At 38.6% G+C, this 16,173-nt stretch overlaps 1 protein-coding gene across 1 annotated transcript in view; it reads right to left on the bottom strand.

The window, feature by feature from the left end:
* SLC11A1 (solute carrier family 11 member 1) overlaps positions 1-16,173 on the bottom strand; it is a 134,985-nt gene that overhangs the window by 30,839 nt on the left and 87,973 nt on the right. Inside the window, exons 10-11 of the mRNA XM_053698131.1 lie at positions 11,313-11,399; positions 2,175-2,294 (exon numbers count right to left, since the gene is read on the bottom strand). Coding sequence (XP_053554106.1) covers positions 2,175-2,294; positions 11,313-11,399 — 207 coding nt within the window. The remainder of the gene's footprint in view (positions 1-2,174; positions 2,295-11,312; positions 11,400-16,173) is intronic.

Raw genomic sequence — 16,173 nt, 5'->3', positions numbered from 1 at the left:
TCAAAACACTAATCTACTGTGAAGGAAGAGGTACCACAAGAACCTGTGTTTCCTGTGTTAAGAGGAGAGTTTTACCGGACAACTCTGAGGATCCGGTCTGCCAGTTTGCACTACATTTTAGTGCTTCACCGAATGTGAGCGTATCATACCCAGTATACTATATAAGATGTACTTTACAGAATCACGCTATGTGGCGCCTTCTTTACTCTTTTTCTAGAATAACTTGGAAGTGAATGGCCTTATACCCTGAGGAGAGATAGGACTATCTATATATGGTGTAGTTCATATGTGTTTTTGCATTTTTTGTGTACACTGTATTAATATAGACTTAGATACTGGATGAAAGTAAAGAGTTGACATCTGTCACAAACACTTTGTTCTGTTGGTTTATATAGTTATAATCACTGTGATAGCGCCCCTATTTTTACCTTATCTTTACCCTATTTTTTGTCACTTTTAATGCGATTCAGAATTGCATACCCAAGTCAAACATTTTGTTGATATTGAAATTTGAATGCAAATAGCAAGCTGTCTGTATGTGTATGGAAGGGGGTCTGTGTAGTTAGATATTTGATCCTTGATTATCTAACTGAAACAGCTGAGGTGCTAACAAGTGAGATACCACTGGATGGGAACCATATTTAAGGTAGCAACAGCATTATGTGATACATGCGTGATGAAACAGCAAGTAAGCCGAGAAACACGTTGCATGAGGGGATCATATTATACGATGCCCCTATAACATCACTATTTGGATTTTACTGGTTTTACTTATGTTTTAATAAAAGTTGCACTTTACTTTTAATTGAGTGAACCACCCTTTGTTTGCTACCGGTGGGAACCGAGCCGCCTTAGGATTTCCCATAGCCTGGGTCCAGTGAGCTGGAGCACTGAGAATCTTCAGTAAGTGGTGCTACCACTAAATGTGAGTACCCTGTACACATATATATTATCGAAGGAGGTAAGGAACCTACTGATACACACATGAGGCACCCTCTTTATTTGTTTGTATTTCCAGAAGCTAGATGTCTGGATATAGAGTTGTAAAGAGAAGCTGCCTCTCCTATTATGCATGAGACTTTTTTTATCAACTACCTTCCGCACTTGGCACTTCACTTGTGGGACAATATTTGTTGCTAGATTGCATTTATATGCATTTATATTTTCTAAATATTTGATTTCTAGTTTTGTAATTTATATTTATTTAGCTTTGTGTACACGGCACCACCATGTAATCTCAGACCACATAACCCTTCTAAAACTAATAAGGGGAATGGAGAATGTTATGCTATGAGGAGAGGTTAGCCAAACTGGGTCTGTTTTCTCTAGAAAAAAGGCGCTTGAGGTGGTGGTTTATATGGGAAAATTGTTTGTGACAAGAGGTCATAATTTAAGGGTGGAGTTAAGGAGATTTAATCCCCAGCAACTTAAATGTTTTTTCATTGTAAGAGCAATCATATTGTGGAACTCATTACCTAAGGAGGTAGTAAATGCCAATACCTTAGATACATTTTAAAATGGTTTAGATACATTTCTGGCTAGAAACAAAATTCAGAGATATGATTGTTTGTGTTAAATAGGTTACCTTTTCAATGGGATTAATTTAAATTCAACTAGAGCTTTTATTGTAAGTATATAAAGATTTGTATAGGTTGAACTCAATGTCTTTTTTCAACCTCATCTACTATGTTACCCAGTATACCCATCATGCCCATATACAAATGGTATTCAGATTGTTTAACATTTCAGGATGGTTCATTTTACACATGATAAATAATTATTTTCCATAAACACCGTACAAAGGGATTAATAAAAAACACTACAATGGTTTTAATATTTTTTTCACACATGTTTTTCCCATCTTAGTGCCTTACTGTTTACTTTTGTGAGATATAAGTTTTGGGCAAAGTATGGCAGTGGTAAAAGATAGTATATGCAGTGCAAATTATCGTTTAGTGGATCCTATCGATTTTAATGGGAGACAATAATGGTAAACAGCAGCCAATATTTAGGAAGCGCTAAGCAAGAAAGAATGTACTATTTAAACTGAGGAGGGATGTTAAGTGTTAAAAATTAACACTTAATGGCTGCCAATAATTAATTATCAGGAACTATGTAAATGAAACCTTTGTCATACATGATATAAGAAGACGTCATGTTTCTAACTGTTTTACCTCCATTACAAACTGCCCAGCGTAGGTCCCAGTCATTGTTGAACTTTGCCCTGCAGCCAGGATTCCTACAGCCCAGATATAGAGAGCTGCAGGACCAAAGAAGCACCCCAGTATTACTCCCTGTAGAGAAAGAAATCAGGCCTATGTTAAAATAAATATAAATAAATATAAACAAGTGTGTATATATAGTACATTAGAGACCTATTTTTAGTATCATTTTGATTAAATTATATATTTTCTAGCATATTTTACAAAGAATTGGAATCTAGATACAGATGTAGATTTTTGAGAGAGTTTTATTATTATTTGTTACAGTACTTACAAGAGCATAGACAATTATGTACTTTAGGGATGGGCAAATGTGCTGAAAGTGTCATTCATTTGGTAGAACGAATAGTCCCGTAGACCAGTGATTTTTAACCTTTTTTTTGCCGTGGCACACTTTTTTACATTAAAAAATCCTGTGGCACACCACCATCCCAAAATTTAAAAAAAATCACACATTGTAGCCTAATACAGCATATATATATACACATACACACAAACACACACATACTGTATGTATTGTGCTGTTATGCCATGCCTCCTACAAACTACCCCTGCACTGGGAGTAAAAAACAAGCAAAGTTTAAAAAATATGTCACACTGTTGTCAGTCTGCCGTGGCACACCTGAGGATCTCTCACGGCACACTAGTGTGCCACGGCACACTGGTTGAAAAACACTGCCGTAGACAATCGTTTTGGACAATTGAATGTTGATAAGAATGAAAATACATTAAAATTCAGTAATCGAATGTTACTTTCGTTTTCGAATGTTCATAATGAAATCAAATATCCACATTCGAAATGTGACATTCGATTTAACAAATACTATTAAGAAGTTCAATAGTTCATGTGGTAGGGAATTTAGTAAATTGATACATAATAGATACATATATATATTAATTCTATTGTTTCTATTTCAAATATTGCATAATTTGAGCATTAAAAATACTATTACAAATATATAGATTCAAATTTTTCGAATTCAAATATTTCATAATTCGAATCAAATTATTAGAAAAATTCAACTTGAATATTACATTTAAAGAAAGCATTAGAAAACAGAATTTATGTTTACCTGATAAATTACTTTCTCCAACGGTGTGTCCGGTCCACGGCGTCATCCTTACTTGTGGGATATTCTCTTCCCCAACAGGAAATGGCAAAGAGCCCAGCAAAGCTGGTCACATGATCCCTCCTAGGCTCCGCCTACCCCAGTCATTCGACCGACGTTAAGGAGGAATATTTGCATAGGAGAAACCATATGGTACCGTGGTGACTGTAGTTAAAGAAAATAAATTATCAGACCTGATTAAAAAAACCAGGGCGGGCCGTGGACCGGACACACCGTTGGAGAAAGTAATTTATCAGGTAAACATAAATTCTGTTTTCTCCAACATAGGTGTGTCCGGTCCACGGCGTCATCCTTACTTGTGGGAACCAATACCAAAGCTTTAGGACACGGATGAAGGGAGGGAGCAAATCAGGTCACCTAAATGGAAGGCACCACGGCTTGCAAAACCTTTCTCCCAAAAATAGCCTCAGAAGAAGCAAAAGTATCAAACTTGTAAAATTTGGTAAAAGTGTGCAGTGAAGACCAAGTCGCTGCCCTACATATCTGATCAACAGAAGCCTCGTTCTTGAAGGCCCATGTGGAAGCCACAGCCCTAGTGGAATGAGCTGTGATTCTTTCGGGAGGCTGCCGTCCGGCAGTCTCGTAAGCCAATCTGATGATGCTTTTAATCCAAAAAGAGAGAGAGGTAGAAGTTGCTTTTTGACCTCTCCTTTTACCGGAATAAACAACAAACAAGGAAGATGTTTGTCTAAAATCCTTTGTAGCATCTAAATAGAATTTTAGAGCGCGAACAACATCCAAATTGTGCAACAAACGTTCCTTCTTTGAAACTGGTTTCGGACACAGAGAAGGTACGATAATCTCCTGGTTAATGTTTTTGTTAGAAACAACTTTTGGAAGAAAACCAGGTTTAGTACGTAAAACCACCTTATCTGCATGGAACACCAGATAAGGAGGAGAACACTGCAGAGCAGATAATTCTGAAACTCTTCTGGCAGAAGAAATTGCAACTAAAAACAAAACTTTCCAAGATAATAACTTAATATCAACGGAATGCAAGGGTTCAAACGGAACCCCCTGAAGAACTGAAAGAACTAAATTGAGACTCCAGGGAGGAGTCAAAGGTTTGTAAACAGGCTTAATTCTAACCAGAGCCTGAACAAAGGCTTGAACATCTGGCACAGCAGCCAGTTTTTTGTGAAGTAACACCGACAAGGCAGAAATCTGTCCCTTCAGGGAACTTGCAGATAATCCTTTTTCCAATCCTTCTTGAAGGAAGGATAGAATCCTAGGAATCTTAACCTTGTCCCAAGGGAATCCTTTAGATTCACACCAACAGATATATTTTTTCCAAATTTTGTGGTGAATCTTTCTAGTTACAGGCTTTCTGGCCTGAACAAGAGTATCGATAACAGAATCTGAGAACCCTCGCTTCGATAAAATCAAGCGTTCAATCTCCAAGCAGTCAGCTGGAGTGAAACCAGATTCGGATGTTCGAACGGACCCTGAACAAGAAGGTCTCGTCTCAAAGGTAGCTTCCAAGGTGGAGCCGATGACATATTCACCAGATCTGCATACCAAGTCCTGCGTGGCCACGCAGGAGCTATCAAGATCACCGACGCCCTCTCCTGATTGATCCTGGCTACCAGCCTGGGGATGAGAGGAAACGGCGGGAACACATAAGCTAGTTTGAAGGTCCAAGGTGCTACTAGTGCATCCACTAGAGCCGCCTTGGGATCCCTGGATCTGGACCCGTAGCAAGGAACTTTGAAGTTCTGACGAGAGGCCATCAGATCCATGTCTGGAATGCCCCACAGCTGAGTGACTTGGGCAAAGATTTCCGGATGGAGTTCCCACTCCCCCGGATGCAATGTCTGACGACTCAGAAAATCCGCTTCCCAATTTTCCACTCCTGGGATGTGGATAGCAGACAGGTGGCAGGAGTGAGACTCCGCCCATATAATGATTTTGGTCACTTCTTCCATCGCTAGGGAACTCCTTGTTCCCCCCTGATGGTTGATGTACGCAACAGTTGTCATGTTGTCTGATTGAAACCGTATGAACTTGGCCCTCGCTAGCTGAGGCCAAGCCTTGAGAGCATTGAATATCGCTCTCAGTTCCAGAATATTTATCGGTAGAAGAGATTCTTCCCGAGACCAAAGACCCTGAGCTTTCAGGGATCCCCAGACCGCGCCCCAGCCCATCAGACTGGCGTCGGTCGTGACAATGACCCACTCTGGTCTGCGGAATGTCATTCCTTGTGACAGGTTGTCCAGGGACAGCCACCAACGGAGTGAGTCTCTGGTCCTCTGATTTACTTGTATCTTCGGAGACAAGTCTGTATAGTCCCCATTCCACTGACTGAGCATGCACAGTTGTAATGGTCTTAGATGAATGCGCGCAAAAGGAACTATGTCCATTGCCGCTACCATCAACCCGATCACTTCCATGCACTGAGCTATGGAAGGAAGAGGAACGGAATGAAGTATCCGACAAGAGTCTAGAAGTTTTGTTTTTCTGGCCTCTGTCAGAAAAATCCTCATTTCTAAGGAGTCTATTATTGTTCCCAAGAAGGGAACCCTTGTTGACGGGGATAGAGAACTCTTTTCCACGTTCACTTTCCATCCGTGAGATCTGAGAAAGGCCAGGACAATGTCCGTGTGAGCCTTTGCTTGAGGAAGGGACGACGCTTGAATCAGAATGTCGTCCAATTAAGGTACTACAGCAATGCCCCTTGGTCTTAGCACAGCTAGAAGGGACCCTAGTACCTTTGTGAAAATCCTTGGAGCAGTGGCTAATCCGAAAGGAAGCGCCACGAACTGGTAATGTTTGTCCAGGAATGCGAACCTTAGGAACCGATGATGTTCCTTGTGGATAGGAATATGTAGATACGCATCCTTTAAATCCACCGTGGTCATGAATTGACCTTCCTGGATGGAAGGAAGAATAGTTCGAATGGTTTCCATCTTGAACGATGGAACCTTGAGAAACTTGTTTAAGATCTTGAGATCTAAGATTGGTCTGAACGTTCCCTCTTTTTTGGGAACTATGAACAGATTGGAGTAGAACCCCATCCCTTGTTCTCTTAATGGAACAGGATGAATCACTCCCATTTTTAACAGGTCTTCTACACAATGTAAGAATGCCTGTCTTTTTATGTGGTCTGAAGACAACTGAGACCTGTGGAACCTCCCCCTTGGGGGAAGTCCCTTGAATTCCAGAAGATAACCTTGGGAGACTATTTCTAGCGCCCAAGGATCCAGAACATCTCTTGCTCAAGCCTGAGCGAAGAGAGAGAGTCTGCCCCCCACCAGATCCGGTCCCGGATCGGGGGCCAACATTTCATGCTGTCTTGGTAGCAGTGGCAGGTTTCTTGGCCTGCTTTCCCTTGTTCCAGCCTTGCATTGGTCTCCAAGCTGGCTTGGCTTGAGAAGTATTACCCTCTTGCTTAGAGGACGTAGCACCTTGTGCTGGTCCGTTTCTACGAAAGGGACGAAAATTAGGTTTATTTTTCGCCTTGAAAGGCCGATCCTGAGGAAGGGCGTGGCCCTTACCCCCAGTGATATCAGAGATAATCTCTTTCAAGTCAGGGCCAAACAGCGTTTTCCCCTTGAAAGGAATGTTAAGTAGCTTGTTCTTGGAAGACGCATCAGCCGACCAAGATTTCAACCAAAGCGCTCTGCGCGCCACAATAGCAAACCCAGAATTCTTAGCCGCTAACCTAGCCAATTGCAAAGTGGCGTCTAGGGTGAAAGAATTAGCCAATTTGAGAGCATTGATTCTGTCCATAATCTCCTCAAAAGGAGGAGAATCACTATCGACCGCCTTTATCAGATCATCGAACCAGAAACATGCGGCTGTAGCGACAGGGACAATGCATGAAATTGGTTGTAGAAGGTAACCTTGCTGAACAAACATCTTTTTAAGCAAACCTTCTAATTTTTTATCCATAGGATCTTTGAAAGCACAACTATCCTCTATGGGTATAGTGGTGCGTTTGTTTAAAGTGGAAACCGCTCCCTCGACCTTGGGGACTGTCTGCCATAAGTCCTTTCTGGGGTCGACCATAGGAAACAATTTTTTAAATATGGGGGGAGGGACGAAAGGAATACCGGGCCTTTCCCATTCTTTATTAACAATGTCCGCCACCCGCTTGGGTATAGGAAAAGCTTCTGGGAGCCCCGGCACCTCTAGGAACTTGTCCATTTTACATAGTTTCTCTGGGATGACCAACTTGTCACAATCATCCAGAGTGGATAATACCTCCTTAAGCAGAATGCGGAGATGTTCCAACTTAAATTTAAATGCAATCACATCAGGTTCAGCCTGTTGAGAAATGTTCCCTGAATCAGTAATTTCTCCCTCAGACAAAACCTCCCTGGCCCCATCAGACTGGGTTAGGGGCCCTTCAGAAATATTAATATCAGCGTCGTCATGCTCTTCAGTATCTAAAACAGAGCAGCCGCGCTTACGCTGATAAGTGTTCATTTTGGCTAAAATGTTTTTGACAGAATTATCCATTACAGCCGTTAATTGTTGCATAGTAAGGAGTATTGGCGCGCTAGATGTACTAGGGGCCTCCTGAGTGGGCAAGACTCGTGTAGACGAAGGAGGGAATGATGCAGTACCATGCTTACTCCCCTCACTTGAGGAATCATCTTGGGCATCATTGTCATTATCACATAAATCACATTTATTTAAATGAATAGGAATTCTGGCTTCCCCACATTCAGAACACATTCTATCTGGTAGTTCAGACATGTTAAACAGGCATAAACTTGATAACAAAGTACAAAAAACGTTTTAAAATAAAACCGTTACTGTCACTTTAAATTTTAAACTGAACACACTTTATTACTGCAATTGCGAAATAACATGAAGGAATTGTTCAAAATTCACCAAATTTTCACCACAGTGTCTTAAAGCCTTAAAAGTATTGCACACCAAATTTGGAAGCTTTAACCCTTAAAATAACGGAACCGGAGCCGTTTTAAACTTTAACCCCTTTACAGTCCCTGGTATCTGCTTTGCTGAGACCCAACCAAGCCCAAAGGGGAATACGATACCAAATGACGCCTTCAGAAAGTCTTTTCTAAGTATCAGAGCTCCTCTCACATGCGACTGCATGCCATGCCTCTCAAAAACAAGTGCGCCACACCGGCGCGAAAATGAGGCTCTGCTTATGCTTTGGGAAAGCCCCTAAAGAATAAGGTGTCTAATACAGTGCCTGCCGATATTATTATATCAAAATACCCAGATAAAATGATTCCTCAAGGCTAAATATGTGTTAATAATGAATCGATTTAGCCCAGAAAAAGTCTACAGTCTTAATAAGCCCTTGTGAAGCCCTTATTTACGATCGTAATAAACATGGCTTACCGGATCCCATAGGGAAAATGACAGCTTCCAGCATTACATCGTCTTGTTAGAATGTGTCATACCTCAAGCAGCAAGAGACTGCACACTGTTCCCCCAACTGAAGTTAATTGCTCTCAACAGTCCTGTGTGGAACAGCCATGGATTTTAGTGACGGTTGCTAAAATCATTTTCCTCATACAAACAGAAATCTTCATCTCCTTTCTGTTTCTGAGTAAATAGTACATACCAGCACTATTTCAAAATAACAAACTCTTGATTGAATAATAAAAACTACAGTTAAACACTAAAAAACTCTAAGCCATCTCCGTGGAGATGTTGCCTGTACAACGGCAAAGAGAATGACTGGGGTAGGCGGAGCCTAGGAGGGATCATGTGACCAGCTTTGCTGGGCTCTTTGCCATTTCCTGTTGGGGAAGAGAATATCCCACAAGTAAGGATGACGCCGTGGACCGGACACACCTATGTTGGAGAAATACTATTACATAAAATGAATGTTGTGTAAACATTTGAAATTCAAAACGAACGAACGTGTTAAAATTTGTTTCAATTTTCAAATGTTGCAAAACATTTCCCATCCCTAATGTGCTTGTAGACACAGTCAAATAGGGCCGGAAGAATCATTCCGGGTCCGAAAAGAGATGAATAGTGCTTACTTACGCATTCGGTTGCTAACGTAGGATCCGAATGCACAAGTCTATTATTTAGTGTTTATTTATCTGCATTGCTGTTAACCAACTGCAAAACATGTTTATTAAAGTGATTGTAAATTTCAGACTATAAGAATGTTGCAATAAAAAATATATTAGTTTGCAAGTAAAAACACATAATTATTTTTTTAAAGTGTATATACAGTATATATATATATATATATATATATATATATATATATATATATATATATAAAAAATCCAAAAGGTAAGTTCAGCACCTTTTTTGTTGTATTTTCCCAACATAGTAGTGCACGTACGCTAATGAGGCCTGCCAACCTCACTTATGTAGATACAAAAAAACAAAAGGCTTGCGTCAGTACTGTTTTCTTTAAAAGGTTTCCATTCTTTATTTAAGCAACAAACAAATTAAAACAGCAACGTTTCGAGTCGTATAGACCCTTAGTCATGTTATGGATCATGGGAAATCACCAACTTTTATATCACCTGTATGCTAATTAGCTTCAATTCACCAAATTGGTTCTCATATCTATGGGGAGACTAATACCCCCTACTGGTCAGGTTTCAAGAAAATAGTTTTTTTATGTATTTACAGAAAATCTTTCTTCTCTATTTTCAATTTCTATATTATGTATAACTTTGTAATATCTTATTACAGGAGGGATAACCCTAAGATTATAGAAGTATAAGAAATATAAGAAATATATAAACATACCTTTAAAATATTATAAAAACAAGTGAAGATCATAATCTTTGTTTAAACCATTCGGATAGAGTGTTTTTAAGTGTTGAATCCACCATACCTCCCTTTTTTTTTTTAAAAGTAACTCTCTGTTACCACCTCTCCTTTGTTTGGGTATATGGTCGATTATCTGGAATCTCAGCTGGCTGACAGAATGTCCAGCAGAAAGGAAATGGGATGACACTGGCAGTGTCATGTCTTTACATCTAATTGATGATTTATGAGCACATATACTATCCTTTATGATCTTCACTTGTTTTTATAATATTTTAAAGGTATGTTTATATATTTCTTATATTTCTTATACTTCTATAATCTTAGGGTTATCCCTCCTGTAATAAGATATTACAAGGTTATACATAATATAGAAATTGAAAATAGAGAAGAAAGATTTTCTGTAAATACATAAAAAAACTATTTTCTTGAAACCTAACCAGTAGGGGGTATTAGTCTCCCCATAGATATGAGAACCAATTTGGTGAATTGAAGCTAATTAGCATACAGGTGATATAAAAGGTGGTGATTTCCCATGAACCATAGCATTACTAAGGGTCTATACAACTCGAAACGTTGCTGTTTTAATTTGTTTGTTGCTTAAATAAAGAATGGAAACCTTTTAAAGAAAACAGTGCTGATGCAAGCCTTTTGTTTTTTTTTTAATATATATATATATATATATATATATATATAATAAAAAAAAAGATTTAAAATCCTAATTGGTATTTTCTGTTCCTCTGCCCCCCTTCATTTCCTCTTTTGGTTGGACTGTCTATGAACTTTAAAGGGGTTGGACTTCAAGATTGTCAAATGACACACATGTTGATTGGATGTTCACTGGAATTGACATAAAAAAAAAAAATTCATCCGTGTGGGCTGGCATAACTTTGTAATAGAAACATTATTATATGCACTAATTTAACCCTTTCACAGATCGATTAAAAACCAAAAAAATGTACACATTTACTTTTTTAATGGCAAAAATTACATTTATGGCATTTGATTATTTAAAGTTTACCACCAATTTAAGGGCAAGAAAACTTCTGACCAAAATGTATTCTTCTTCTTCTTATAATATTATTATTATTATTATTATTATTATTATTATTATTATATAAACCTACAAAGCTGTACACTCGTTTAAAAGTTGTCATAAATCACTTATAACTTCTATAATGTGACTGGTTTAATGCAATAAAAAAGGTAACTCTATTTATTTTATTGGTTTACACACCCCTGAGTAGATATCAACATCTAAGGATTCGTTGTTAGGAGGAAATACTCCAGCGTGAGGGCTGCTGCTGTTCTGGCAAACATCATACTGAAATAAAAACACAATTAAAATAAAAGTGAGACAGCCATAAAGAGAGATATGCCTGACATATGCATCATTATATTGTATGACAATACTATCGGCTAGATTATGAGTCTTGCGTTATGAGTAAAAAAGCAACGTTAAGGCTCATAACGCTGCTTTTTTACTACCGCTGCTATTACGAGTCTTGCAGATTTAAGGGCACCGCACACTTTTTTGGCCTTACCGCAAATCAACTTACGCAATTTGCGTATAGTCTATTTTCAATGGTACTTACATTGCGCTGGTATTACAAGCTTGTCCAGGGAGACCAAAAAGTGAGCGGTACAGCCTATACCGTCAAGATTCGTAACGCATTCTAAAGTCAGTAGTTATGAGTTTTACACTACAACGCTGTAGCATAAAACTCATAACTAAAGTGCTAAAAAGTACACTAAAACCCATAAACTACCTATTAACCCCTAAACCGAGGCCCTCCCGCATCACAAACACTCAAATAAAATTATTAACCCCTAATCTGCCGCTCCCGACATCGCCGCCACTATAATAAACATATTAACCCTTAAACCGCCGCACTCCCGCATCGCAAACACTAGTTAAATATTATTAACCCCTAATCTCCTGCCCCTAACATCGCCGCCACCTACCTTCATTTATTAACCCCTAATCTGCCGCTCCCAACGTCGCCGCCACTATACTAAATTTATTAACCCCTAAACCTAAGTCTAACCCTAACACCCCCTAACTTAAATATAATTAAAAGAAATCTAAAGAAAACCTACAATTAATAACTAAATAATTCCTATTTAAAACTAAATACTTACCTGTAAAATAAACCCTAAGCTAGCTACAAAATAACTAATAGTTACATTGTATCTAGCTTAGGTTTTATTTTTATTTTACAGGCAAGTTTGTATTATTTTTTTTTAAATACATTTTTATTGAGGTTTTCAACAGGTACAATAATATGCTCATGTACAACAAATATTAGGAGTGACATTTTGCTGATTGTTACATTGTGAAGTTAACTGAACAATAAGAAATTTAGAACAGCAGATATGTTATAGTACAAAATAAAGTTAAAACCTCTTTTTGTAACAAATGTAGTTTCCTCTAATAACACACGGGGCCACCTGTGCCACCTGACAAGTTTTAAGCATTATAGGGGAGGAATACTTTCTTATGCATTAGTAATATGGTGAAATATGTAGGTGTGTTGTGTTAGATTCAAAAACTGAACTTGTAATAGAAAAAAAAAAAGCTAGACAATCTAGCTAAGCTAAGAAGGGGAAATATGGTCAACATTATGTTACACTGCAAGATGTACTCATGAAGAAAGTGGTTAGGGTGCGTTATAGTCGAGATAAACTGCGTGGTTAACCCTCCTAGTTTAGGAGGTATATTATGTGAGGGGGGGAGGAGGTGGTGTTTTAAGTATAATAAGCAAAATACATCAGAGAAACTTGTAGCCCTAATAACAGATTATGGGCTGCCAGCCCAAAAATGTAAGCCCATAAGCTATAACTTTGGAGAAAAACAAAAAAAAAAAAAAACTGTTATCGCAAATGAAAAACTCAGGTATCCCCCTAACTTATTTTAATCATTAAAAGCTGATAAGACAAATGCTAATTAAGACAAAGAGCTGTCCGGTGGTTACTAACTGTAAATTGTGCCCCCCATTGATGGTTATCCCGTGGTACTAGGAGCTGACATTTATGTTGATAGTTACAATACCATAGAGCTAAAATGACTAAAACAGCAAAAAGAAAGGGTCCTGGTGCAAATAAAATCTGTTGAGACCTAAATTAATTAATAATCAGCCAATAGGATCAGCCAATAGGATAAAAGCTCAATCCTATTGGCTGATTGCAACAGCCAATAGGATTTTTTCAACCTTAATTCCGATTGGCTGATAGAATTCTATCAGCCAATCAGAATCTAAGGGACACCATTTTGGATGACGTCATTTAAAGGAACCTTCATTCAGGAAGAAGACGTTGAACGAAGAGGATGTTCGCGTCGGATGTCTTGAAGATGGAGCCACTCCGCGCCGGATGGATGAAGATAGAAGATGCCGTCTGGGTGAAGACTTCTGCAGGCTTAGAGGAAGACTTCGGCCGCTTGAATGAAGACTTCTGCCGGCTTCTTGTAGGATGGATGTCGGATCTTCAAAACTGTAAGTGAATCTTCAGGGGTTAGTGTTAGAATTTTTAAGGGTTTATTGGGTGGGTTTTAGTTTTAGATTAGGGTTTCGGCTGCAATAGAGCTAAATGCCCTTTTAAGGGCAATGCCCATAGAAATGCCCTTTTCAGGGCAATGGGGAGCTAAGTTTTTCTTTTTAGTTAGGGTTTTATTTGGGGGGTTGGTTGTGTGGGTGGTGGGTTTTACTGTTGGGGTGGTTGTTTGTATTTTTTAATACAGGTAAAAGAGCTGATTTCTTTGGGGCACTGCCCCGCAAAAGGCCCTTTTAAGGCTATTTTTTGTGTAACTTAGTGTTTGTTATTTTTTGTAACTTAGTTGTTAAATTTTTGTAATTTAGTAATTTTTTAGTGTAGATTTAAATTATTTGAGTAGGGTTAGGTGTTAAAATATATAATGTAGTTAATTTAATTTGTAGTTTAATGTAATGTTAGTATATTAGTTAGGGTAGATTAATTATTAGTTTAATATAGTTTAATATAATTTAGTATAATAGTAAGGGTAGATTAATTAGTAGTTTAATATAGTTTAATGTAATTGTAGTATAATAGTTAGGGTAGGTTAATTAATAGTTTAATATAGTTTAATTTAAGTCTAAAGATAAGTTTAAATGTATTATAAGATAGGGATGAGTTAATATTTAATGTACAGTTAGCGGGTTGTTAGGTTTAGGGGTTAATAGGTTAATTTAGTTTATGGCGATGTGGGGGGCTGGTGGTTTAGGGGTTAATAACTTTATTCAGTTGTGGTGGGGCCGAGGAGTGGCGGGACGGCAGTGTAGGGGGCGGCACATTAGGGGTTAAGAACATAATGTAGGTGGCGGCGGGCTCCGGGAGCGGCAGGATAGGGGTTAATAACTTTATTAGAGTGGCCGTGGGCTCCGGGAGCAGCGGGATAGGGGTTAATAACTTTATTTAGTTGCGGCGGGGTCGGGGAGCGGCGGGATAGGGGTTAAACAGTTTAGTATAGTGGCGGTGCTTAGTGACAGTATACAAATAAAGCTGTGAAAAAGCCGAATAGCAGTGAGATCGATGACTGTTTAGTTAACAGTCCGCTGCTCATCGCCCCATACTTGGTGTGCGGCTTTTTGACAGCTTTTTTGTTAAATAAGGAGAGCGTATTTAGGTCCGCAGCAGCGATGTTAGGCGATGTCAGGCGAACAAATTGGTGCCGTCGAATGCAGCAAAGTTGACGGCTTGATAAGTAGGCCTCTTAGGGTTAGGGGTTAATAACTTTAGTATAGTGGCAGCGACGCTGGGGGCGGCAGATTAGGGGTTAATAAATGTAGGTAGGTGGCGGCGATGTTAGGGGCGGCAGATTAGGGGTTAATAATATTTAACTAGTGTTTGCGATGCGGGAGTGCGGCGGTTTAGGGGTTAATATGTTTATTACAGTGGCGGCGATGTCCGGAGCGGCAGATTAGGGGTTAATAAGTATAATGTTGGTGGCGGCGATGTCCGGAGCGGAAGATTAGGGGTTAATAAGTATAATGTAGGTGTTGGCGATGTCGGGGCGGCATTACATTGTATCTAGCTTAGGTTTTATTTTTATTTTACAGGCAAGTTTGTATTTTTTTTTTAAATACATTTTTATTGAGGTTTTCAACAAGTACAATAATATGCTCATGTACAACAAATATTAGGAGTGACATTTTGCTGATTGTTACATTGTGAAGTTAACTGAACAATAAGAAATTTAGAACAGCAGATATGTTTTAGTACAAAATAAAGTTAAAACCTCTTTTTGTAACAAATGTAGTTTCCTCTAATAACACACGGGGCCACCTGTGCCACCTGACAAGTTTTAAGCATTATAGGGGAGGAATACTTTCTTATGCATTAGTAATATGGTGAAATATGTAGGTGTGTTGTGTTAGATTCAAAAACTGAACTTGTAATAGAAAAAAAAATGCTAGACAATCTAGCTAAGCTAAGAAGGGGAAATATGGTCAACATTATGTTACACTGCAAGATGTACTCTTGAAGAAAGTGGTTAGGGTGCGTTAAAGTCGAGATAAACTGCGTGGTTAACCCTCCTAGTTTAGGAGGTATATTATGTGAGGGGGGGGAGGAGGTGGTGTTTTAAGTATAATAAGCAAAATACAGAGAAACTTGTAGCCCTAATAACAGATTATGGGCTGCCAGCCCAAAAATGTAAGCCCATAAGCTATAACTTTGGAGAAAAAACAAACAAAAAAAAAACTGTTATCGCAAATGAAAAACTCAGGTATCCCCCTAACTTATTGTAATCGTTAAAAGCTGATAAGACAAATGCTAATTAAGACAAAGAGCTGTCCGGTGGTTACTAACTGTAAATTGTGCCCCCCATTGATGGTTATCCCGTGGTACTAGGAGCTGACATTTATGTTGATAGTTACAATACCATAGAGCTAAAATGACTAAAACAGCAAAAAGAAAGGGTCCTGGTGCAAATAAAATCTGTTGAGACCTAAATTAATTAATAATCAGCCAATAGGATCAGCCAATAGGATGAAAGCTCAATCCTATTGGCTGATTGCAACAGCCAATAGGATTTTTTCAACCTTAATTCCGATTGGCTGATAGAATTCTATCAGCCAATC

The sequence above is a fragment of the Bombina bombina genome, chromosome 1, assembly GCF_027579735.1.
Source record: "Bombina bombina isolate aBomBom1 chromosome 1, aBomBom1.pri, whole genome shotgun sequence".
Lineage (NCBI taxonomy): Eukaryota > Metazoa > Chordata > Amphibia > Anura > Bombinatoridae > Bombina > Bombina bombina.
This window is presented reverse-complemented; position numbering and strand designations above follow the sequence as displayed.